We start from the raw sequence: 25,280 nt of genomic DNA, 5'->3' as shown, positions 1-25,280 counted from the left end.
TATTACATTCCTTTATCATTCTTTGCACAACACATATTGCTAGAGAGGGATTTAAGATTACTTATGAAATAGTTTAGATTCATCCTGATCCTCCTTCTCCTCCTCACGACGATCCTGGATCTCTGTGGAAAAGTGCGCTTTGACGTGGTTGCGAATCGGTTTACCTCATCGGGTTCCGATTCTTTAAACGCTAGCGATTCCGCTTGGTCTTGCGACTAACATTGCCCTCGATGATGATCTGATAGCGATAGCATGCAAAGTAAAGAGTTTGAATTGGATAATGGAGATGGGAACAGCGGCTCTATTCGTATTGTATGAAATCGGTTAGTTTGCTTTTCCAGTTGGATGAGTTTATGGTATAGGGACACTTGAAGTTCTGGTGGGAGGGGGGAACAGGGCTGGTTGTTAGGATGGGAGTTAGATTGGGGTTACTCCAGCACCGACTGCTCTACCTGAAGGATCTGGCTGGCCTCGAAGGCGGTGCCCGGCAGCAGGATGACGGGCGAGGTCACGTTGCCCGCCTCCACGCACAACATGTTGGGGAACTCGTCGTCCCCGAAGTCACTCATCTCACGCGATCGATCGATCCAGGGATTCCAGATGACTAAAAAGAGTTAAATATATATATTTTCTTTATTAAACCAAATTAAAATACATTTACACTCAGAAAAAAATCGCCCTTAATTATAGAAAACCGTCCGTGATTTTAAAGCGCCTTTGAATTAGGAAAATTTTTCTTGATTGTAGAAAAATTTTCTTATGTTTATGGAAATTTGCTATTATTTTTTTTAATAAAATGAGAAGATTCGTTAAATTTTTTCTTGGATTAATGGCGATATTTTCTTGAATTAATGGCGATATTCTCCGGACTTTTTTCTTGAGTTTCGCCATTAACTCTAGAAATTTTATGAGTGTAGTATTAACAATCAGTTAGAAGCTTTACTATTTTAAAGTCCAAACATTTATTTACTCACCCGTGTCGGGAAAATTGTACTTGTGCAGTCTCATCTTGCGGCCGGAAACCACGTTGGTGATGACGTGCTCCTGCGGTGTGTGCTGGTAGATCCGGTCGGTCCACTCGTTGACGGTTACCACCTCTCGGCCCTCCTGGTACAACGCATTCTCCCGCGTCTTGTCGATGAAGTGGCAGCCCTGGAGACCAGTGATCTGACACCGGCGAACATCGGGCACCTTTAGGTAGGTGTGCAGCAGCATGTTGAAGGTGAAGCTCAGCTCCTTGCTGGGATTGTAGACGCCGATGTGAAAGTGTAGCTCCTTTTCGCGCAGGATCAGCCGGTAGGTGATGCGGAACCTTCAAGGGAAATGCAGTTAATTAAGGGATCCTTTGAGATTTTTATATTTATTTTTATATAAATAGTTTACGAATCTACAATCTACAAATCCTAAAATCTCACAACATTACCGATATTTTTAAGAAATAGAAGGAATACAATTATAGTATTTACTGATCTACAATCTACAAATCCTAAAATCTCACAACATTACCGATATTTATAAGAAATAGAAAAAATACAATTAAAGTATTTAGAAATTTTAAAATAATGATTTATTTTATTATATTTGATATATTTAATTTTTGGATCCCAAAATGTCAAAACTTACTGATAGTTCCATATAGATCGCGTAAAGTCGTTGTCCATCAGTGAGAATATAGCCTCGACATCGCCATTGTGCAGCCTGTCCGGAGGTCTCTCCAAATGCCACCTGGTAATCCTCGCAAATCCATGCTGAGGTCCGAAGGACCAGGCACCGAACTGAGCTGTAAATGGGGTAAAACATTAGCTTATCATGGGGCTAAGCTCCTGGATTTTGGTAAACTTACGAAAGACAAAGGGAATCCCGCCACGTATCGCCTTCTTGCCATCGAACGAGGCCAGTTTGCTAAGGGAGAAAAAGAAAGATGCTTGTATAGAGAAACGACTCGATTAATTCGGTTGGACGCTACTCGAAAATATGCCAGCCATAAAAACGCTTGCAGACGACTGAGACAGACATTCAGAAATTCAGAAATGCTATTAGCAGAAAAAAGTGTCTGGCAAAATGCTCCTTGCCCCTTTTTTTCTTTTTTGGTTGGGTATTTTGTTTTTCTCCTGTCGCTGAGGATGACGTTGCCCCGAGTTGGGACTTGCCTTGGGTTTCGTCTCAGCTAATTTGCCGACGCATCCATCAAGCAACTCCTTCTGCCCCATGGATCTACCTAAGCTGCTGATTCCGTTTCTCCCCAACTTACTGTGCATCATTTGTAAACGCTTTTAGCTGTGGAACGCATTTGACATGCCGAACTTCATTAATATTGCAGAGTTTTCAATTCGGGATTTGACGATAAAACATTAAATAGTTCTCAAATATAATCATTTACAATATAAATGGGTAATAAGTCTGTAGAACAAATGGAAATTCAAACTTCTTTGAAGAAAACTATAACAAATATAAAAATTTATAATAATTTTATCAACAACTTTCATTTTTATAGCGTATTAATAATTTATTTTGATTACAGAGCTTTAAAACATTTTTAAGGATTTAGTTAAATCATAAAGTTTTCAATAAAGTTTAATGAAATATTTTTTGTAATTAATTTTGGTTTTAATAAAAAACACTCCCCTGGAATTTACTGCGTGGAATTTAGTTTCATTATTAAGTTTACAATAAAGTTAAATTGTTATTCTAAGTCGACACCTTGAAAAAACCCAAATTAAGCTGAAAATCTAAATTCAAATAATAAAAATTAAAATGTATCTAATTCAACACCTTAGACGAGCTAAAGGCCTTAGCTGCTAGAGCTCTTAATTCTTAGTTTGCTTATAGTTTTAACTTTTAGTTTGCTCTATATAAATAAATAAATATTTTGTTATTATAATTGTTTTAATAAATAAAACTCTTCTGGTGCACTTCGTCATTACGTGGATGGCTGTCCACAGTAATTAAAGCGGAATACGGAATTTAGCATTATCAAAAACTATATTTAGGGGTATTTTACTAAAAAGGATCAACAATTATTAAATATTTTGAATCCTTTTTAGTAAGTGAGTTTACCCCAACGTTTATTTCGAAATAAAGTTACTTAAAGCAGTGAAATAATTAATTTAGTTCTGCTCTTGCTCGCTTTATCCGTGACCACTGCCAGTTTTTAGTGGGTTTCCGAATGCCGAATGACTGGTTGCCACAAAAACCGTCGAAAACTTTCCGGCAGACGAAACAAAAAAGAAGTTAGGAGCGCCGACAAGGGGCCAACACACTCGAATTGCACTTCGCACTGGTGTTTGTGTGGGAGCTGGCCAAGAACCCGGGAAAGTTGGTCCAAAGTCGAATGGGCCGAGAACCACTGTGCAGAGTGGTTGGTGGGCTCCCCATGTAGTGGGGATTTATCGATCTAGCTGGCCGCGCCAAAAACTCCATTCATAAAAACTTGCACATTGTTTTGCCACAAAAAGGGGGGGGTTAAAGTAGGGGAAGCCCGAACAGAACAGAACAGAAACAGAGAACAGGAGTAGGCAGCAACAGGGCGAAAAAAACGGCCATCAATGGAGGCAGCTCCTCTTGGTGCAAGTGCAACGGCTCCTAACCGCCGAGAGGGGGTATTCCCGACCCCCTCTACGCCCCTGTGTTTTTCTGTTTTTGTGTTTTTGCCATTCGGTCGCTTTTGGTTCGGTTCGCTGGTTCGACGTTTCGGTCCCGACGTGTTTTTTAGTTGGGTGTCATACAAAAACATTTTGCCGCCAAACAGAATGGCTAAGGCTGCTTTTGCTCCTGCTTCCCCTCCCCACTGGATGACCCCCCTGCTCTCCCCTCTCCGCCACTGGGAAACTTTGCGAATCACTTTTTTGGTTGCATGACCAACCAAACCAACGCACAGCTCACCGTGGGCTTGCGTAAGTTCGGGCTTAAAGTTCGGCCAACGTAGCGTATGAGCGATGTTTAAAGGGTGCTAAGGCAAAGTTCGGTCCACTCACCTGACAAACAACTGCTCCTGATTGTTTACCCGCCAGGACACGACCGTGGCACCTGCAAACAGAAGGGAGGCAAATAATTGGCTTCATTCAACAAAATATTTGCAAAAAGTGTGTAATAGTACAGAAGTAAATCCAATGATATACGGATAGATTATGCTTATAATACCAAGCTTAAAGTTATAAAGTTGGATTAAAAAATTCAACGATCTAGTACACCCAAAAAAAAAAATCGATATGAAACGTAGATTTATTTTACATTATTTAAGATCAATTTTAATTTAATATGGGGCCAGGTAAATTTGACCTGGTCGAAAAGATTATTTCATGTAAGGTAATGCTCTGGTGAACAGAAAATAAATTTAAATTTAGTCAGGAGTTAGGCAAATCATTATTTGGATGGGAAACAAATAAATCTATATTTATGATAAATTGGAATATTATCATTAAAGATCCTCTTAATTGATTTTATTTTATTTTACGATATTATTTTGCTCGATCTAATGCTTAATCTGGCGTTTGATTAATAAGGAAAACCTGAAGCAGACGCCGTATCTTCTGAACTTGTACATCGATGAATGAATTTGAAGCTGGATCAACTGTGGGAATTACACAACAACAATCGGCAAAGCCAAGTACATGACGCACACACTTCTAACCCACATGACCAACGCACACAATCGCAATCGTAGTGAGCCAGTAAGTAAAATAACTGGCCTGTAAGTAAACTGGCTGAGACCGAATCTCTGGTACAGTTAAATACTGAATACTGGGATATGGGTATGGTTATGGCTATGGATCTGGGCATGACGATGGCCTACGGCCAATGGGTGGGTGAGCACTTGGATGCGTGGGAGGAGCTGCCGCTGCTGCTGCTGCTGTTCCCAAAATCTCGTTCAGTTGGCCCCAAAAAGAAGAACCTCAACTCTCTGATACTTTGATTACTATGATTGGAAACACTTCATGTAAAGTTTAGTTTAAGCGCACTGGAAAACTTGTAATTAACATCGCTCGAATTACATGTGATAAGATGCACTGAGAACAAAAGTATATAAATATCCTAAAGGAAAATATTTTATTTGATTTAATAGTAGCGAGCCAAATCCAGTCTATTTTGTCTATTTACTTAAGCTTAATGGATTCCAATTAAAATTTAAAAAAAAAAAAAACTTTTTTAGGGTGCTGTTTGAACCTTAGACACTATAGAATAATTCATTCAGCTACTTTTTAATATTGTATATTTATAAAAGAAGTTTCTACAAAAAACAACGATTTCAATGATTTTTATATCGATTTTTCGGCACTACCTTATAAAAACGATCTGTTCGCAGTTTTTATTTTGCTCAAACATTATTTTTTTTGTGTACGATCCGCTGTCTGTGCCAAACGCTGTTGTGTCTCTGACTGTCTGACTGTTGCTCAAACGGCTGCGACTTGGAAACTAACGTGGGCAGGCCAGACACAGGCAGTCGTAATTGTTGAAAGTACGCTGGGTACCAACACACATAGGTGCTCATAGAGAGGGGCCTGTATATACAAATATAATACCGTACGTATATATATAACGCCTAATCGAAATGTGCTGCGAGTAGGCAGAAGGGAGCTCCGCTCTAAGCTGGTCCAAAAACCGAACCGATCGTATATACAAAAACCCCCCCTATAACGTTGAAGTGCCGTCCCGATCCTAACTGATAAGATAGCCGAAAGCTCTGTAGCACCGAAAGGTAACCAACAAGGTTGTTTTGAGAACACTGTGATAACCTCCAGAGGTCGCAAATACATCGATTTAGGGGGCGAAACGGGTTTCGGTTTCGGAAACTCCCAAGGAATGAAAGTCTAAGCCAATCATCCGCTAAAAATAACGCCACCAAATTTTTTGGCAAAGACTGCAAAAACTGTTGTTTTCGTTAATTATGATTAATTGGGGGTTTGTTTTTTTTTTCCTTATTTTTGTATTTTCGTTTTTCTTTTGATTTGCTCACCGTGCAAGTTGATGGTACAGGTAGTATTGTTGCCGCGATCTAGTACAACAACACTTGTAGCAGCCATTGCGGCCGCTGTCGTGGCCATTTTGGATTTTTCGTAACGGTAAAGGTATATCCGGTGGATCGTTTTTCCGATCCTGCGAATTATGTGGGTGTTTGGGGAGTGTTTATTGGGGTGTTACTTTCCCAAAAAAATAAAAACTGTTGCTTCGTGGCACTTAAAGCAAGGCGATCTGGTTTTGGACTCGAAAATTGTCGTCGATTGAACTTTAATTTGCGCATTTACATAATGTTTGCAAAAATTATTCTGCACACAAAGCACCGCACTCACACAAGCGGGCTTTCATACACACACACTCGCACGGCACACACACGCACGCACAGAACGCAGCTTGAGTTTTTGTCAATGAACAAATACGTATGGAAAAAACTCGTGCAAAAAACGTTCGAGGAAAGAGCGTCGCAATCCGGACTTTGGATGTAGCGCCAACGACCGACCGATTGAAACTAAACCAGCTTACGCCAACTGACCGCCTCCTGTTACTGGGGTATGTTAGGCCTCAAAAGTTGGTTATTTTCCATGGTCGACTAGTTAATGGTCTTCCAGGTTGGGGGTCGTATGAAAGAACAACCCACTTTATAAGGAATTTACAATAAGAATTCGATGAAATAATTGAATTTACTTAAGTTTTGAAAACAAAACATACAAATCTTTTATTTTTAATCAAATATAATAGTTTAAGGATTTAAGAAAATTTAAAAATGGAGATATACAATTCTTTGATTTTTTAATCAAATACAATATTTAAGGCCAGGGACTATTTTAGAATAATTAAGTTACGAAATGGTAAATGGTTTAGTTTCGTGATTTAGACCTTGCGAAACGTTCTCAAAGTTTGCTTTAAAATTACTCATACGACACGTATAACAGTTCGATTTTGGTCGAAAAATATCGTTCTCCCATTTCTTGTCTTATCAAATTATGAATTTCGTTGGAATAATTAATAAGAAAGGGAGAGCGAAACATCAACTGAATTGTCACCTTGATTAGAAAAACTTTTTGATCGAAGGCAACAGTGCGTATAGGTGATAAACTGTGAAGCCAATTCGCAGACCCTAAAACACGATTTTTTCAAAAATTTTCTTTTGGTATACCTTCAATAGCACAATGCGCACCGTATAAGCGGGTGGGAGTAGGACCTTACAAATTTCCATACAAATGTGAACCGCCCCTAATTAACTTGAAAGTAAGAAAATAAAAAAATATTCGCAATAAGCCTTAAAACTACGAAACCAATAGGTAGACCCAAAACAAATCTTTAAGATATACTTTAAGGAGCAAAGACTTCAGTTTTAAACGATACTACGCAGGAGCTACGCAAATTAACCCGTTAACCCGATGGACCTTAAATTTGGCAGGGAAAAAGCTTAAAACCGTCATGTTAACGCATAAATGAGCAGCAGCTGACTGGCAATCGGCCCCAAATGCGGTTATCGATAGCAAAGGCAGCGTTGTTGTCCAATCAGAAAAGTGTATTAGCATAAATAAGATCCCAAAGATGTAAGTAGTTATTCGGGGAGATACAAAAGAATCTTATTCCATTAAAACCCAAAACTCAACTTTAGTTACCACTAACACCTCCCCCCTTAACGATTACTCATTTGCAGCAATGTTGAGGCCGCGCAGTGTGAAATTGAGATAACAAATCCCACGAGCAAGAAGAAGAGCAGCCAGAAATTAGAGCCAGAGGATTAACAACATTAAAAAAAACACCTGAGCAAAAGCAATCCCAACGAGAAATGTCGCGCAAAATGGCCAAGTTCTACAAGCTGGACATCAATCGCACCGAGTGGGAGATACCGGAGACGTACCAGAACCTCCAGCCGGTGGGCCAGGGAGCCTATGGGCAGGTCTGCAAGGCCGTTGTCCGTGGAACGAGCACCAAGGTGGCCATCAAGAAGCTGGCCAGGCCCTTTCAGTCGGCGGTGCATGCCAAGCGCACCTACCGCGAGTTGCGTCTCCTGAAGCACATGGATCACGAGAACGTGATCGGTCTGCTGGACGTCTTTCATCCTGGCCAGCCTGCCGATTCGCTGGAGCAGTTTCAGCAGGTCTACATGGTCACCCACCTGATGGACGCCGATCTGAACAACATCATACGCACCCAGAAGCTGTCCGACGATCATGTTCAGTTTCTGGTCTACCAGATCCTGCGTGGTTTGAAGTATATCCACAGTGCCGGGGTCATTCATCGCGATCTGAAGCCCTCGAATATCGCGGTCAACGAGGATTGCGAGCTGCGCATCCTGGATTTTGGCCTGGCGCGTCCCGCCGAGAGCGAAATGACTGGGTACGTGGCCACGCGTTGGTATCGCGCCCCGGAGATCATGCTCAATTGGATGCACTACAACCAGACGGTGGACATCTGGTCGGTGGGCTGCATTATGGCCGAACTGCTGACGGGACGCACCCTCTTTCCGGGCACCGATCACATCCATCAGTTGAATCTGATCATGGAGGTGCTGGGCACGCCGGCCGACGAGTTCATGAGCCGCATCTCCTCGGAGAGCGCCCGTAACTACATCCGCTCGCTGCCGGTGATGCCGCGTCGCAATTTCCGCGACATCTTTCGCGGCGCCAATCCGCTGGCCATCGATCTGCTGGAGAAGATGCTCGAACTGGACGCCGACAAGCGGATCACAGCCGAGCAGGCGTTGGCCCATGCGTATATGGAGAAGTACCACGATCCCACGGACGAGCAGACCGCCGCTTTGTACGACCAGAGCTTCGAGGAGAACGAGCTGCCGGTGGAGAAGTGGCGCGAGATGGTCTTCAGCGAGGTGACGGCCTTCAAGCCCACGCCCGCCTTCGCCGAGCTCCTGCCCAAGGAGCAGTAGTCCCAACCGCAGCTAATGTCCTGTCCGATCAATGATGCTATATATATTTAGATCTAGTTCAAGCGGATGTGCTCAGTCGTGATTTCTCTACTCGTCGAGTGTAAACAATCGGAGATATTTATTCTAGAGGCGATTTATATTTAGACACGCTTCAGTGGCTGGGATTTAAACAATTTTGGCTTTTGACCACCGAAGCGTAATGTATTTTCGAACCTCCGATTCGCTGCGCATTCGATGAATACAGAAATTACAAAATAGCAATTCGGAAATGTTGTTTCCAAAACAATCAATCAATCAGTCACAGCCTTAATGTCCAGTTCAACTTTAGATTCGGTGTCGGTTTTAACACACGCAGCTCTTTGTGAATAATCCTGTAAATGTGAAAGTAAAAGTGTACTTGTACATCCTAGCTCGTAAGCGAACGCATCTCGCGGCCAGTAACTATAAAAAGAGCACTAGTGTCTACGTTGAATCCAAATAAATGTGCTATGTATTTTAAAAGAGCAAGTCCTCTAGATAGCGCTCGAATTCCTGCTCCCTGGAGGTCTGCTCCTGGCCGAGATCGGGCTGTTGCTGCCAGATTTGTTCGTCGGGTTCGGAGGTGTCTTTGGTTGTGGGTTCCTCCTTGTTGGTTTCTGGCGGGGATTCCTCAGTCTCCTCTTTCTCTTCGCTGTCTGTAGAACTTTCCGGCTCGACATCCACTTTGCGACGCTTTCTTTTCCGCTCAGCCCTTCGTTCCTCCTTCTCCCGGTGTCGCTGCTTCTTGTACTCCTTCTTCTTGGTGCGGTAGTTCAACTGATCCGTGTGCGTGGGGCAAAGGCGAACCTTTAGATTAGATTTATCCTATTAGTCGGACTTATAATGGTAATTAGATTGATCCTACCTTAACCAGCGCATTCAAAGGGGCCCCCTTTTCAATGTACTTGAAGTTCACCTCCCAGCTGCGCAGATTCTCCCGCTCGCCGCAGTGGCGACTGCTGCACTGGAACTGCCCCGTGCCGGTGACCACCTCCTGCTCCGTTCGCCAGCGCAGGGCTATCTTGTTCTCCTTGTAGCGCGACAGATCCGCTATGCAGTACTCCTTGAACAGCTTCTTGTAGTAGCGCAGGGCCAGACGCTGCTCCCAGCTGAGCGAATCGGTGTCCACCTCCTCGTCGTCCCAAAGGAAGCGGTGATTCTCGCGTATCACATCGATGTCACGCTTGTGCCGACGGGATTCCGCCTCCGCCGGCGAGTTGAGCACGTAGTGGTTGAGGATATAGTTGTGTCGCTCCTTGGCAGTCAGATTGTTCAGATTTACGGGGAATAATTGCGAGCCGCTCATTGTTATTGTTTTGTTAAACGAAATTTCGGTTGCAACGGGGGTCTATCGATATATCGGCAGGCGTGGTGTCACTTTGGCTACTTTCACGTCAGATTTAATAGCTAGGAATTTAACAATTAAAAATATAATAATATATAATATAAGTTTATTAGATTCTTAAGGAAATTAATTTAAAAATAAACTTAAAATTTTTTAAAATTTAAAATTTAGTTTATTTAAAACATTTTTCTAAAATTAAACTAAATTTCATAAAATCTCGCTTTATTTTTAATGTTGGTATAATTTAATATTGATATTTTACATCACATAATTTTTCAATTAATACTTTGGTAGTAGTACATTTCTACTACCTATCGGCATCACTGATGAATCGGTTGCGAATTTAATCTTTGCAACTACATATATATTTACATTTGCAATGCAGTCATTGGTGCCCTGTTGATCGGACTTACAATCGCTTTTTTCGTTCCATATAAACATACATATATATGTCTGATTCCCAGGAGGGGAATTGTATAGCGGGTGCGGTTGCCATGAAGATATTTCGATAAACATTTAGCACATCACAAGCGTAGCTAAAAGTTGACGCCTCGTCACAACAACAATAGAGTTGAAAAGAAAAAGTTGGGGAAAGTTGCTGTAGAATCAGAAATGGCCTGCAGTTGCAGCCCACTGTTCTTTGTCTTTCTTCGGAAGAATCTGCTCTACTTGCGATGCAACTTCCTGCCGTTGTTCTTCATCAGCATCGGATTCTGCGGAGTCCTGACTGCGTACCTCCACTGGTCAACGAAGCCCGTGCAGCACCAAATGGAGGAGTTTGAGCCCAAAAATGAGGTGAGCTGATATGAATGTGAATGAAATCGCATGCCCTTGGAAGTAATGTATACGTGCGAAATCACCGCAAACGGATGTACACTATTTACAATAGTGTTATCTGCATTTTTATATAAACAAGTACAAACCCATGACCGCATTGGTTCGTTAATCTAATTATCCTCACCCTTCTGTTAGATGGTACTAAGAGAAACGTACTTCCCCGGCAATGAATTTGACTATATTTACTATGCTCCAGTCTCCTCGAATGTCGAGGACATTGTGGACCTCCTGCGGTTGGATCTGGCGATCATACCAGAGCGTAAGTTCAAAGAGAGATTATCTGGTACATTATTTATTTTATAACGTCATTATAACATCATTACAAGTTGATTGTTCATGATTTAGAGCATATATTTGAACATTTAAATTAAAAATAATATTTTTGTGTAATGAAGTTCCTTATTGAACTATTTTATTTATAGAAATTCATTAATGCCAGCAAGCACATAAAACTAAGTCGTAACCAAAGGGGTGACGCTGTAGATAAGAGTTACAGATAACAGTATTAGACGCGCAATTTCAATTTGATGTGTTAAAAATATCCAATAATAGAAACTATGCAAAATTGTTAAAATTATTTAAAAATAGTAGTTTTAATTACCTTAAAATAAAAAGATTTTACCAGAGATGTTTTCATATCATATCTTAAGTGAAGAATTGTTACTATCATCTTGATTTTTATAACCATTATCTAAAAAGTTACCTTTAAATATATCATATTAATTACAACCTTCTCTCTTAGGTTTCTTTTCAAATATCCATTAATAGAAACTATGTAAAATTCTTATTAAAAAATAGGAGTTTTCATTACCTAAAAATAAAAAGATTTTACTAGATTTTACCTTTAAATATATCATATTAATTACAAATTTCTCCCTTAGGACTTAAGGCCTACAACAACAGTTTCGAGATGCAGCTGGACATGGAGCAGCAATGCCGGGCGAATTGCTTCGCCATCAACTTTGACCAAGTGCCAAACCGTGGTTCTGGCGGAAAGTTTCGATACAGCCTGAGCTCGAATCAGATGAGGATCTCGCCCAGGAAGCGATACGTGAACGACGAGGAAATTAATCACCAGAAAGGTATAATCTATATTATCACCCCTTTGTATTCGTTTAACGATCCCGACCTTTGTTCTTCTTTATCAGATGATGACGATTACATTCGAGCCGGTTTCTTGACCTTGCAGCACATTTTGGACAAGCAATACATGAAATACCAGGAGCTGGGAAAGAACTATGAGGTGCTGGTCAGCTCGATGCCAAACCTGGAGGTTATTAGCATGGAAAGCCATCGTCTCACATACTTTGGCACCCTGTGCAGCATCCTGTTCAATGTTGTGCTACTGAGCACCTTTGTGGTGCCCTTTGTGGAGGAGAAACAGAACGGACTGAAGGAGTTTTTGAACCTGGTCACTCCCATGAGTTTTCTCAACGGCCTCACCTTCTTTCTCATTCGATTCGTTTGCTATACGGCGCTGATTATTATTGTCTTGGTCGTTGCTTACCTGTACAAAGCACTGGGGCTGATCTGCTTCGCTTATGTGGCGGTGTTGTTTCTGCTTTACATTTTGTCCACCATGTCGTACGCCTATCTGATCTCTGTTTGTTTCCACTCAGGTAACTAAAAACCTTAGGTATCTGTTCTATATTTACTATTTCTTATTATTCTCTGCAGTTTTCTATGCCAAGATTGGCGGCCTGGTGATGCTAATCATTCCCTATGTCTTCTCATTTGTGAGAAGCTGGGCCACATCGGTGGCCTTTGTGTTTCTTAGCACCAATGCCTTCCTCGAGGGATTGGATATATTCCAAACGTTCTCTAATAAGCGTAAGGTTTTTAGCTGACTTTTAGGATGTAGCTTCAATAATATTTATTCGGCTTTGTAGATCGCGAATTTGGTGCTGCGGATCTTTTTCGGGAAATCAAATACGATTGCTCTAGGATGTTTTGGGTCTATGTGGTTCTTGTTTTCCAAGCCTTTTTGTACGCCCTGCTTTACAACTACTTGGGTTGTGTGTTTCCTGGTCCCGGTGGTCTGAAGCGTCCAATTTTCTTTTTCTTAGATGTAAGTATGTGTGAATTTAAATATCGGTCTCGGAATGCAGTTCGCAAGTTCGCTTATAGTTTCCTTATCGTTTTGTGGTTCCCATCGTTAATTGGAAATCGTCTTGTTTACATTCATCTTCTTTTCTCTCGGGCTTCTGTTTACATTCCTTATCTCTCGGGTTATTGTTTGCAAATCCTCTATTTTTATCTCGTCCTTATCAACGTCGGCGGTACTTTTATTTAAATTGGTAAATTGTACCATTTTATTTCAGTTTCTTTAACGGTTGCGGTTGCAAAAATCGGTTAATTTCGGGCTGAGCGCGGTTTCAATCCTCTACTCTTGTCATTATTAACGTCGGGATAAGAAGATCCTTGATTATTATAATTTTATTAATGGTTCTATCAAACGGTTGCTTGTTTTAATCCTTTATTTCCGGTAAAAACCTACATTTTTCGAATTGCAACATTTTATTTCAGTTTCTTTATTGTTTACGGTTGCAAAAATCGGTTAAATCGGGCGACGCACGGTTTCGTTTACGGTTCGAGTGATTGGTATGTTCTTTATTATGGTAAATATCCCATTTTAAACCCTAATTTTTATTTATAGCCCAAGACGTACCAAAAACGACAACGCAATGAATACACGACTGCGCCGCGCGGCGCCCAAGCCATTATAATCACCGAGTTGTGCAAGAAGTTCCAGACAAGTAAGCGCGAAACGCTAATTTCGGACAATCTAAATATGACGATCAACAACAAGGAGATAACTGTTCTACTGGGACACAATGGAGCTGGCAAGACCACGATGATGAACATGATAATGGGACTGGTGCCAAAGGATTCGGGCAAGATAATCGTGTGCAGTGAGCGCGATGTGGCCTCCTATCGCCACCTGATCGGCTTCTGTCCGCAGCACAGTGTGTTCATGAGCTACATGACCTGTCACCAGCACTTGGAGTTCTTTGCCCAGCTGCGTGGAGCTCGTCGCTGCGATGCCCGCGATTGGGCGGATGAGAAGCTGAGGAAACTGGGATTGGGCGACAAGCGAGACGAATTCGGAAGGAATTTGTCGGGAGGCATGAAGAGGCGACTATCTTTGGGCATCGCCATTGCGGGAAACACCAAGTAAACTTTGTAAACCATTTATTTTGTTAAATCCTACTAAAAATTGGTATCTACTTTCGCAGAATCGTAATCCTAGACGAGCCCTCATCCGGACTGGACATAAATTCACGGCGAGAACTGTGGGACATCCTCTTGAATCTGCGCAAGGAGAAGGCCATTCTGGTGACCACCCACTACATGGAGGAGGCCGAGGTGCTGGGCGATACCATCTGCATACTGGCCAATGGCAAGCTACAAACCACCGGGTCTCCTTTGGAATTGAAGCGCAAATCGGGCATCGGCTATCGCTTGAAATTGGAAGTCAACGATTTTACATTCCGCGAAAACGAAATAATGGAAATAATCCACGACTTTGTACCGACAGCCCGAGTTTTGGTAAGATTCTAAATTAATTATTTTTATGGCTTGTGCTTAATTTATCTTTAAACTTTAAATAGAATGTGGTGAAGCCCACTGTGTATATTTGCCTGCCGTATGCCTATAAAAAGTGCTTTGCAGAAATGCTACACAAACTGGAGACGAAAACGAATCAGCTGGGCATAAGTACCATTTCCATGACGGATACTTCTTTGGAGGATGTTTTCCTACGGTATAAATACATATTTTAATTCTTAAAATATATTTTAATATAAACATAATAATATTTTGCAGTTGTGCCGGTGAGCAGGATCAAGTGGACACTCCAGATGGCTCCAGAAATGATGCACCGCTTCTTACGCCCTATAAAAGATTACCCAGTCAGCCGATGCAACCGAGTCTTTTACAACTTTGGATGGCAGTCTTTTACAAAAAGTGGACCTTTATCACCAATGAATGGTTATATACCCTGATAATGGTAGGGGTTATAAATCTTTATTTGCTTTATAGTATAGAGATAATATAGTTTCCGCTTTTCTCTTCCTTCCCGCCAGCTTTCCATACCCTTTGTTTGCGTTTGCGGGGCCATACTCGTCATGCACGCCATGTCCATAGTGGAGAACGAGGAGGCGCTGCCGCTGAAACTCAGCCAGATGGGCGGAGGCATTATTTACATTCACAATCCGACGGGCCATCACGCCCAGGTGGAGCAGCAGCTGCGTCAGCAGATAGAACTGTTCGGCATTACGGCGAAAACATTGCAGCTGCGCGGGAGCAATGATGTGAAAAATGGTGGGTATTCCATGTCGTGCTAGGAATTTTAATTATTTTATTAATACTTGCGTTCCGTAGAATCCCTCGACTTGCAACGCGATAACCTGGCTGACTTTCTGGAACAGGTGATAGGCATCATCGACATGTACGGCGGTGGGCGTGGCACTGCGGATACGCCAGTCATAGAGATTTTTTACTCGGGCAATCGCTATCACAGCTCAGTGGAGCTCATTAACTTGGTGGACTCGTCGATGCTGAAGATGGAGCGTCAGGAGGGGGATATTGATACGACCTACGTGCCCATTCGACGATTCGTTAGCGACATAAGTCCTTCCCGCCTGGAATACTATGCCGTCATCGTGTCCGTCGGCATGTTCTTCTTCATGTTCTACTTCATCTCGCTGCCGTTCCGGGAATACGCCAATGGATTCCGCCAGCTGCAGACGATGTCGCGATTTACTTATTGGCTGTCTCACTTCGCCTTTGATATGCTGCTACTGATTTTTGTCTGCGTCGCGCTTTTCATATTGCAATATTTGGTTATGCCCGCTGAACTTTACTCTGTCGCGGATCTAAGGATCATTGTGTTGAGCAACTTCTTCTACTGCTGCAGCTACCTGCCCATTTTGTATGCTTTGGGAAACAACTTCAAGTCTATTTCAACGATATCCACCTATTTGCTGCTGATGCTGATTGTTTCGGGTAATACTTAACATAAATAATTATAACTGTTGCTAGAATGTGTTTCTTTCTTATAGCCATTGCCCCTTTGATCACCTCTAGCAATGCGGCGGCCATGAAACTGCACGAAACCAAGATCGCCTTCCTGTGCTTCCTGCCGGACTTTAATCTGAACCACCAGTTGCGCATCGTCAACGAGAACTTTATTGCCCGTCGTCGTGCGGGTGTGATAAAGAATCTGCTTTGCGAGGAAACCTTCTTTGTCTATGCCATCGCGGTGTGTGTCCTGGTCATGGCTTTCTTCACCGTCGTGCTGGAGCACAAATATTTGCGTCAACGGTTGCATAATGGCATCTGGAACTGGACATTACCGAAGAAAAAGACGGGCACTGCTCCCCCTACGCCGATTTCGGAAATTGATGATTGTGCCCAGGAGGAGAAACGGGTTGAGGATCTCATTAAGAAGCCTTCGCTGGGTTATCCACTGATTGTGAGCAATCTTCGCAAGAACTACCGCGAAACGGTAGCTGTGGACGGACTGAGTTTCGCAGCCGCCCAAGGAGAATGCTTTGGTCTTCTAGGCGTAAATGGAGCGGGCAAAACGAGTACGTTCCAGATGATAGCCGCCAATTTGCCACTGGATAATGGCACCATTCGCATTGATAACATTGAAATTCGTCAGGATGAGGTGGCCTATCGCCACCGCTTCGGCTACTGTCCGCAGTACGATGCTCTCAATAAGTTCATGACCGCCGAGCAGTGTCTACACTACATGGCTTTGCTGCGTGGCTTGAGCAACAACGTCGAGGGAGCAGGCAGCGTCAAGGAGCACGTTAAGTACTGGCTGGAGAAGATGCATTTAACCAAGTATCAGCAGGTGCAAGTGCGTCACTATTCGGGCGGCACCAAGCGCAAGCTTTTGGCGGCGATGGCCATGATAGGAGCGCCCAAACTGGTGCTCCTGGACGAACCCACCACCGGCGTGGATCCCATCTCGCGACGGTTTCTCTGGCAGTGCATCAAGGACTTTCAGGGACAGGACCGCACGGTGGTGCTCACGTCGCATAGGTAAGAAGTAGAGCCCTGCATGAATGAATTCAATGGATTATTTTGAATTTTTTGTTTTATATGAATGAATTAATTAGAATTTTGACTTTAATAGAATTGAATGAATGAATGGCATGAATTCCGAAATAATTCAAACGACAATTTCTTTTGAAGAAGAAAGGGCCATCATTTTGTGATTAAATCTGCATGAATTTTATTTTCTAAGCAGTTAATATTGATTTGTTAAAAATTTTACACTTTTTGTTCTCAAAAGAAAGCACAAAATTCATAAAAATTATTCATTCATTCATTCAATTCGAAATGAATTAGAAAAACATTTATTGTATTTCACATAGAATTGAATTAAACAAATTAGAAATTTTATGGCATACTATGATAAAACAAAAATTGCTATAAGCTATGATAGGCTATAACCAGATCTTAAAATATACCTTTCTTACAGCATGGATGAGTGCGAGGAGCTGTGCAATCGCTTGGCCATCATGGCCCATGGCAAGTTCAAGTGTCTGAACAATATCTGTGCCCTTAAGCGATTAAGTGGCTTTACCATAAAGCTGAAAATGAAGGAGGACACCGAAACAGAGGAGAATGTGAGCACTATTACAGGCACTCTGAAATCACAATTCGCTGGACTGGAAATGCGTGAGAACCATGCCGGCACCCTAACCTACTTCGTAAGCACCCAGGAGAACATAGTCCTCTGGTCGGACGTCTTCAAAATATCAGAGGACTATCTGGCCGATCGGTTGAGTGACCTCGTGGCAGACTATTCTGTCAACGAGTGCACACTGGAGGATATTTTTCTCAAGTACGAGAAGGAGTCACAGTCAAAAGCAACGTCACGTCAGAGCTCCGTGCAACGAAGTATGGAAATTGGAAACTATGTATAAGTTGGCAGGTGGCAATATCACTAAGTATGAGTACAAGACTGCCGTCGTGGGGAATCAGGCACGCCTTCATTTCCGCGACACCATCTATCATCTGTATAAATTCCACTTAGCTCGTCTCTCGACCAGTATTCATTTTCCTCTAAGAATCTCTTTACCCCCTAAAAAGGGTAATCCTCTCGACGGCGGTCGATTGTGCTTAGGGCTGTCGGCAGGATTCATGAACTTAACATATATTAACATATTTAATATTAAATATAAAAATAAGAAGAATAAACAAATAATTTTGAAATACACGCTAACGGACTTTTTTTTATTTTATTTTATTTTGTCATATTAACGCTAGTATACAATACTTAAATTAATTTAAAGAAAATGGCACTGGAAACTGAAGTCCTTCGGACAAAACGGACTTTTAAAATGCAGGCATTGGATATATTATTATCTATATTATATTTTAAATGTTTTACTTAACCTTTAATTGCTTAGTGGATAATTTTCAGTGTAAAATCGTTATATTTTTTATCGGAATTTGATAACACTAGTTTACAGACAAAATCCGTTGAAAAATCACAATGCTTACCAACTTGAAGTTTTGGCCCCAATGTATGGAAAATTGGATATATGGTGAATTTTTAAAGGTAGAATTATTCCTCTTTTTTCGTTTGACAAAGTCCAAATTTGAGTAATTAGTGTTATTTGCGTGATCTAGGGCTCCAACACTAACAGAATTTGCCACGAATTTCTGGGGAGCACTTCAAGAGTATTACTTTGTAAGCTAGTGTTACATTTTAAATTTACGCGCGTTGTACTTTTAGTATTTTATGAAATCCATAACTTAAAAATACCAAAGGCAGCGGAAAACTGCTTGTACTAGAAGGCGTTAGTGTGAAATTATTTGACGACCTACCAAATGGCCACACCAATTTGGCTAATATTTACATTTTATTGTAGTTTATTATTATTATTATAATGTCGCGTAGCAAGATATGGAAGTACTATGACAAGCTGGATCGTAACTCTGCCTTGTGTCAGCTGTGCGAGAAGGTCATCAAGACATGCGGCAACACCTCCAATCTGATGAAGCACATGAAGACGCATCCGCAAGTGTAGGATGGTCCGAGATTCCAAGGCGCCTTTTCTCAAGTTCCAATTCCATTCCCACAGAGATCTCTTCGACGACGAAACGGTGGTGGTGCGGGGCATATACAAGCGGCGGGATCAGGATGACCACAAGCGGCGGCTGCGGAAGGTGCTGCCCTTCAAGGAGGAGAGCTCCGACTTCCACAGCGAGCTGCTCTTCAAGGCGGCCAAGGATGCGGGCGATATCATCGAAATGGAGGCTCAAGGACTCACCAAAACGACCCTGGAGGATCACATCTCCGTGCAGAGCGTTGGATATGCGTGGGTCACGCCGGAGGCAGCGATTTCTGGAACAGAGACTGTCAGCGCCGAGGACATCATCGAGTACGAGCCAAAGGAAGAGACCGAAGAGCCAGATAGAAATGCAATTCACCAAGATGTAACAGTTCCTGAAGCTAAGTAAGTCATAACTTTAATATATGGGCACTTCCACCAAAAAGTCCACCAAGCCAAACAATTTTAACTTGAATAAAACATATTTTTCCAAATGATTTTGCCCCAATATTAGTTTCGAATTAGTTTGATCCTGAGCCTAACTAAAAATTTGGAGTATAGTTTGATTATATTTATGACATTCCCCACCAATATACGCAAAAATTAGTTTTTGGCTATTATTTTGTTATTTCTTGGACCTGTCTTCAGTTGTTAATTTATCATTTAGGAATGCTAATATGTGACATTTTTCTGTACTAAATGCTTCATTTACATATTAAACTGTTAAGTTAAAAGCAAAACAGCCAGTAATTGAGGGATAGAGGTAAAGAAATACACTTTACAAAACGATAAGAAAAATGTTGCATTCATATATTCCATCAGAATTCGCTAAATTCTGGCGTTGAATGGAATTTCCTAAAATCCACTTATATTTTTGTCCCGAGCGAGTTTTTTAACGATATCTTAAAAACTAAAAATGGTCCAAAATCAATATTTTAACACAAAATAGAGCTTGGGAAAAGTGAAAAGAAAAGCCCATTATGTAAATTAAAATCCATTTTTTTTTCAAATTTAAAGTGGAAGTGTATATGGTTGGGAACTCAAATTTTATAATATGTATACGACCTATACTTCTTGCAGCAACCTTAAAGAGGAATCACCCTTGCCAAACCTACGTTCCTTCCATCAGGACATGGCCTTTTTCATCTGTCGCGATCGTCAGCCGCTGCAGGTTCTTCAGGGCGAGGGATTCCAGCACCTAATGAAGGTCCTCTGCCCCACCTACAAGCCACCAAGTGTGACGGACCTGGAAGCCATCATCGGAAGGGAGTCGGAACTACAGAGATCCAAGCTCCGTCATCAGTTGAACAAAACCTCCACACTCAGTCTGAGTTGCTCCATGCACACAAATTCCGCGGGTCAAAGCTGGCTGGAGCTGGTGGCCCACTTTCAAGAGGGACGGCAGAGAATCTCTCGAACGCTCTCCGTGCAGAGCCTTCCCGATCCTTTGACTTCCAGCCAAGTAGTGGAGCGCTTGGAGCGTGTATGTCAGCGCTTCGACATCCTCAAGTCGAAGATCACCTGCGTGACGACCAGGAGCTGTAGTTTGCTGGAGGAGGCGGTCAGCTTGTTTCTGGGCGCCGAACATCATGTGCTGTGCTTCGCTGACCAATTGGAAGCTCTCTTGGAGGCTGTGCTGCTGCGACCCGAGATCAGGGGCCTTTGCGAGAAGGTGCGTCGTTATGTAGAGGCTACATTAGAAGCAGGAGTTCATAAGCTCCAGCTGGATAACATTAAGCGACCCTTTAGCAGCTATGAAATGCTAGAAATGTACCTGAAACATTCCGCCATTCATTTGGAAGAGTCGCTTCCTCTTTCGCCGGCGGAGACTGATCTCTGTCAGCAATTGCTGGACGTCCTGCGACCCCTGACCAGCTCCATGCGCGAGCTTAGTCGAACGGAATATCCAGCGGCCAGTACTGCCCTGCCCATCGCCCACACCCTGATCAACGAACTAAAGCAGGAGAAGAGTGCCGAGCACAAGGTTATCCAGGAGTTGCGCCTGTTTATGGTGCAGCATATGGTAAATAATTTCGAGGAAATGGAGGCAAACTTGCACGTTTCCATGGCCACTCTGCTGGATCCGCGCTTTCGAAATATTCCCTTCCAAAGCGGAGCCCTGGTGGCCAAATACATGACGCAGCTGTATGACTGGATGCAGGCGCATGTGGACAGCGGTGAGGCAATTGTGGGTGAAGATCCTGTTGCCCAGGATAACTTCGACATTTGGGCCGCCTACAAATCCTTTTCCCACGAGAAGCAGCGGCTTATTAATGGGACTAATGGCCCCGATGCCGATGATGAGATAGCCACTTACTTCTGCGCTAGCATAAGCACCCTGCAGGCGGATCCCTGTCGTATTTGGCAGGAGCTAGCGGCAGCTCATCCCTTCCTGCACAGCGTGGCCCAAAGGTACCTGCACATTCCGGCAACCGCGGAGTCGCCGTCTCGACTTTTCACAGCCGAAGGAGCTGCGGTGACGGAGAAGTACGCCAGCCTGCTGGAAAAAAACATGGAGAACGTCCTCTTTATGGCGGATGTCCCGACAAAAGACTGGAATTTATAGCATAGCCGTTTAGTTAATTCCCACCGTAGCATTTAATGTTTTCACCCACCTCTTACGAATTGGACATTTATCTTTAATTTAATTGTACCTAAACTTTCACGAAAAATAAACATTTATTTTTATAATGTTTGTACATATATAAAAATTACGTATTTTTTTAACAGTGCAAAATTGGTTTTGTTTTTAAAAAATGAAGAACATCCAAATTTTTTTAAAAATTGTTCTTAAAATTTTTTAAAATAATTACAAATGTATGTAGGACTTGAAATTAATGAACTATTAATAAAATAAAATATGATACGTGCACTTAAAAATACACAAGTATAAATAAATCCAACAACATTTAAAAATTATCTGTATCAATAAAAACATAGATCTCTGATTGTTATTAATACAATAAAACAATAAATGTTTAACAAGAGAGAACGCTATAGTCGGGTTGGTGTCCCGACTATCTGATACCCGTCACTTAGCTAGCAGTGCGAGGGAGATGGAGATATAAAACTTTGATTGCGCTTAACTTTTTAATGAATGGTCCGATTTGAAAAATGTCTACATTTCGATAGGTATTAATAAACACTATAACATTGCATTTATACATTTTTAAAATCTTAAAAGAAGTGGCCGCCAGTCACATTTTAAAATCGTTTATGGCGATTGTGGGCGTTAGGGGGGGTGTGGCACCTCGATGAAACAAACTTGCGCTGCGTAGGAAGCCCAAGAATCTACATTATTAAAACCAACTTTCAACTGGTATAATTAAATTTAAAAATTGGTAGTATCATAAACGCTTCTTCCGCCCTAAGAATTAAATTTGAGTGTAAAATAATTGTTAAATATATTTATTTTATTTTTTTTTTATGTATTTTAACAATAATTTATCCAAAATCATAGGAACTGCACCGATCCAAATACTCTTAAATTGTGTCTCAAATAGGGACCCGTAAAGGCTTTCATTCCGGAGTCTCCATCGTCGAAGAGCACGCTTTTGAATGTGGGAATGTACTGATCTTCCTGAGCAGTAGTCTTTTCAGGTAGGGCTCTGCACTCAGATAAGGGATTAATATATCGGCTCGAGGGAGCACTAGGAGCAATATATATTATTCAGAGTTTTTATACCCTTGTAGAGGGTATTATAATTTCAGTCAGATGTTTGCAACGCAGTGAAGGAGACGTTTCCGACCACATAAAGTATATATATTCTTGATCAGCACCAATAGCCGAGTCTATCTAGCCATGTCCGTCTGTCCGTCTGTCCGTTTCTATGCGAACTAGTCTCTCAGTTTTAAAGCTATCGCGATGAAACTTTCCCGAAGGTCTTCTTTCTATTGCAGGTAGTACATATGTCGGAGCCAGCCGGATCGGACCACTATATCTTAAGGCTCCCAAACAAATATAAGAAAATTCATTGTAACTTTGTAGGAAGTAGGCGTTTTAATTCTTGACTACTTAAAAACAAAATTGAAATAAATCGAAACGCTGAATCTGGAATCCCTGGAACTGCACCGAGTGAGTATTCTTTCTACAAGGGTATATAAGCTTCGGCTGGCCGAAGGTAGCTTCCTTTCTTGTTTTTTGTTCAGTTGAATATATATTGCTCGCCGAGCCAGCGGCTTATCTCCGGCCATAAGCTGCCCCTGCCAATGGTCTCGCCGGTATTCGGCGATATATCATTGAAGAGTCTTCAGGTCCCGACGAAAATAAAAAACTTTATTTGATATCTTCTTCATTAAGCCGCTTTTCATAAGACTTCTCCCAATCCACTGGTCTCTTGCTTCTTGGTTCTTGCCATTCGTGCTGTCCTGATCGCAGATATTCTAGACTGCATTGTGAATTTGTCCTAGTCACTGTCCAGCAGGGAAGATGCGATCAAATGCTTGAGGCGAGAAGAGCAGCTCCTGATCCTCCTGCTTCAGGCAGTTAATCCCATCTCCCCCGCTGGACGATGGCAGGGACGAGATGAACTACCAAATGGCTCCAGACCATTGTATTTGTCTATTTCCTCCTTTTCCTGAACATCTTGCTTGAAAAAAATATACTACTGGAGTACTATTGGTGCAGCTCATTAAGCATATTGTTAGAAAGTCTTCAGGTCCCGTCGAAAATCCCACTTAATTTAATATCTTCTTCCTTAAGACGCTTTTCACAAGATTTTTCCCAATTCACGGGTCTCAAATGCTTGGTTTTTGGACCATGCCATTCATGCTCTTCTGATCTCAGATCTTCTAGATTGCATTATGAATTTGTCCTAGTCACTGTCCAGCAGGGAAGAATGCGATCAATTGCTTGGGGCGAGAGAAGCAGCTCCTGATTGTCCTGCTTCAGGCAGTTGACCCCATCTCCCCCGCTGGACGATGGAAGGGAGGAGCCTAATTTCCAAACGGCTCGAGACCATTGTATTTGTCTATTTCCTCCTTTTCTTCCTTGAGAAAAGGAAAACTATTTATCAGCTCCTGATCCTCCTGCTTCGCTAGTGCAGTTCATTGCCATTGGCAAGATCTTGGTATTTTCGGAAATCCAAATAGCTCCAGTTGTCCAATATTCGTGTTGCTCCGGGGTTAGTCCCAGCCTCAGTTATTATGTATTCATCGAGTCTTCTACCTTCTTGAATTCCTAGATATCGGATCTCGTCACGTCCAATAAGGATATAGTATGCTTCTCGGTTTATGTCACTCCTGTTATTCAAGTGCTATAAGATGGGATCCATCTGCCCCGCTGGACGATGGTAGGTCCCTTCGGAAATTCATATAGCTGCTGTTGTCATATTCTTGTCACGCGGAAATTCTTTACGATGCCTCATCGGGTTAATTCGTAGATATCATGGACTCCTGGGATCTGGTCAGCAAGCTTCTCGGTTCATGCCATTCGTGCACTCCTGATCTCGGATCTTCTAGACTGCATTGTGACCTAGTCCTGGTCACTGTCCAGCAGAGAAGATGAGATCAAATGCTTGGGGCGAGAAGAGCAGCTCCTGATCCTCCTGCTTCAGGCAGTCGACCCCATCGCTCCGCTGGACAGTGACAGGGGCTGCTGAACTCTGCCGGTGTCTTCCGTCCACAGGTCGATCCCTTTAGCTATTGAAAATACATTTTAATACATTTTAATTTTAATGTTTAATAATTTACATTATTGCCTAGTTTTCTAAAAAATCTTAAATTGAATTGAATGTATTGCTGTTAGACTAGATTGCCTTTTTTAATGCCAAGTCCTTTACGTTATATTTAAAATACCTATATTTATAATGAGTTAAAATAAAAAACTAGGCAGTTGATAATTATAAATATTTGTTGTGCTCGGTAGCTTGCATCTCTGGTAAATCCTAAAGTGAACTGAAAGAACTGCTGCTCTAAGATTATGACAAGAATAATTAAGCAGTCGTGGACTACCAGGTTGATTTTTGTACTGCATTTATATATTGTTTTAATTACCCATATCAACACTTTGTAATAATAAATATTTGTGGTCGGTAGCTTGTGTCGCTTGGAAATCCTGGAGTGAACTGAATCTATTGCTCCTCAAAAGTTGAGACCAAAATATTTTGACAGGCATAGCCTGTTAATTCTAGAGTGAACTGAAAGTTCA

At 41.9% G+C, this 25,280-nt stretch overlaps 5 protein-coding genes across 11 annotated transcripts; 3 read left to right on the top strand and 2 right to left on the bottom strand.

Moving 5' to 3' along the window:
• Positions 1-36: 36 nt before the first annotated feature.
• Positions 37-6,446, bottom strand: LOC108069224 (uncharacterized). Of its 7 annotated transcripts, none has more exons than XM_070213255.1 (7): positions 5,954-6,446; positions 3,975-4,026; positions 1,844-1,902; positions 1,624-1,780; positions 975-1,312; positions 453-604; positions 37-398 (listed from the first exon to the last, which is right to left on the bottom strand). In XM_070213255.1, exons 1-7 carry the CDS (start codon positions 6,039-6,041, stop codon positions 216-218), a joined length of 1,029 nt encoding a protein of 342 aa, XP_070069356.1. In that variant the 5' UTR covers positions 6,042-6,446; the 3' UTR covers positions 37-215. The 7 variants fall into 7 exon arrangements, 3 of the variants coding, with proteins under 3 accessions (XP_070069356.1, XP_017014711.1, XP_017014712.1); XM_017159222.3 differs by having other exon boundaries at positions 37-376; XM_017159223.3 differs by having other exon boundaries at positions 37-238.
• A 956-nt stretch (positions 6,447-7,402) lies between these two features.
• p38b (p38b MAP kinase) lies at positions 7,403-9,355 on the top strand. Its single transcript, XM_017159206.3, has 2 exons — positions 7,403-7,517; positions 7,625-9,355. Exon 2 carries the CDS (start codon positions 7,757-7,759, stop codon positions 8,852-8,854), a length of 1,098 nt encoding a protein of 365 aa, XP_017014695.1. The 5' UTR covers positions 7,403-7,517; positions 7,625-7,756; the 3' UTR covers positions 8,855-9,355.
• Positions 9,318-10,217, bottom strand: LOC108069210 (protein FRA10AC1). The gene is made up of 2 exons (XM_017159207.3): positions 9,738-10,217; positions 9,318-9,679 (listed from the first exon to the last, which is right to left on the bottom strand). The coding sequence occupies exons 1-2, from the start codon at positions 10,176-10,178 to the stop codon at positions 9,350-9,352; spliced, it is 771 nt and encodes a 256-aa protein (XP_017014696.2). The 5' UTR covers positions 10,179-10,217; the 3' UTR covers positions 9,318-9,349.
• A 452-nt stretch (positions 10,218-10,669) lies between these two features.
• Eato (Engulfment ABC Transporter in the ovary) lies at positions 10,670-18,291 on the top strand. The gene is made up of 14 exons (XM_017159205.3): positions 10,670-11,012; positions 11,190-11,313; positions 11,936-12,136; positions 12,203-12,673; positions 12,732-12,884; positions 12,944-13,122; positions 13,711-14,228; positions 14,291-14,603; positions 14,666-14,817; positions 14,880-15,063; positions 15,140-15,377; positions 15,438-16,061; positions 16,118-17,108; positions 17,551-18,291. Exons 1-14 carry the CDS (start codon positions 10,830-10,832, stop codon positions 17,996-17,998), a joined length of 4,779 nt encoding a protein of 1,592 aa, XP_017014694.2. The 5' UTR covers positions 10,670-10,829; the 3' UTR covers positions 17,999-18,291.
• Positions 18,292-18,911: 620 nt separating this feature from the next.
• On the top strand, positions 18,912-21,829 carry LOC108069249 (E3 SUMO-protein ligase ZBED1). The gene is made up of 3 exons (XM_017159255.3): positions 18,912-19,104; positions 19,163-19,537; positions 20,213-21,829. Exons 1-3 carry the CDS (start codon positions 18,968-18,970, stop codon positions 21,696-21,698), a joined length of 1,998 nt encoding a protein of 665 aa, XP_017014744.2. The 5' UTR covers positions 18,912-18,967; the 3' UTR covers positions 21,699-21,829.
• The last annotated feature ends 3,451 nt before the right edge of the window (positions 21,830-25,280 follow it).

This window comes from Drosophila takahashii, chromosome 2L (genome assembly GCF_030179915.1).
Source record: "Drosophila takahashii strain IR98-3 E-12201 chromosome 2L, DtakHiC1v2, whole genome shotgun sequence".
In the NCBI taxonomy this organism is placed as follows: domain Eukaryota; kingdom Metazoa; phylum Arthropoda; class Insecta; order Diptera; family Drosophilidae; genus Drosophila; species Drosophila takahashii.
Note: the sequence above shows the minus strand (reverse complement) of the source record. Positions and strands in the feature narration are given on the sequence as shown.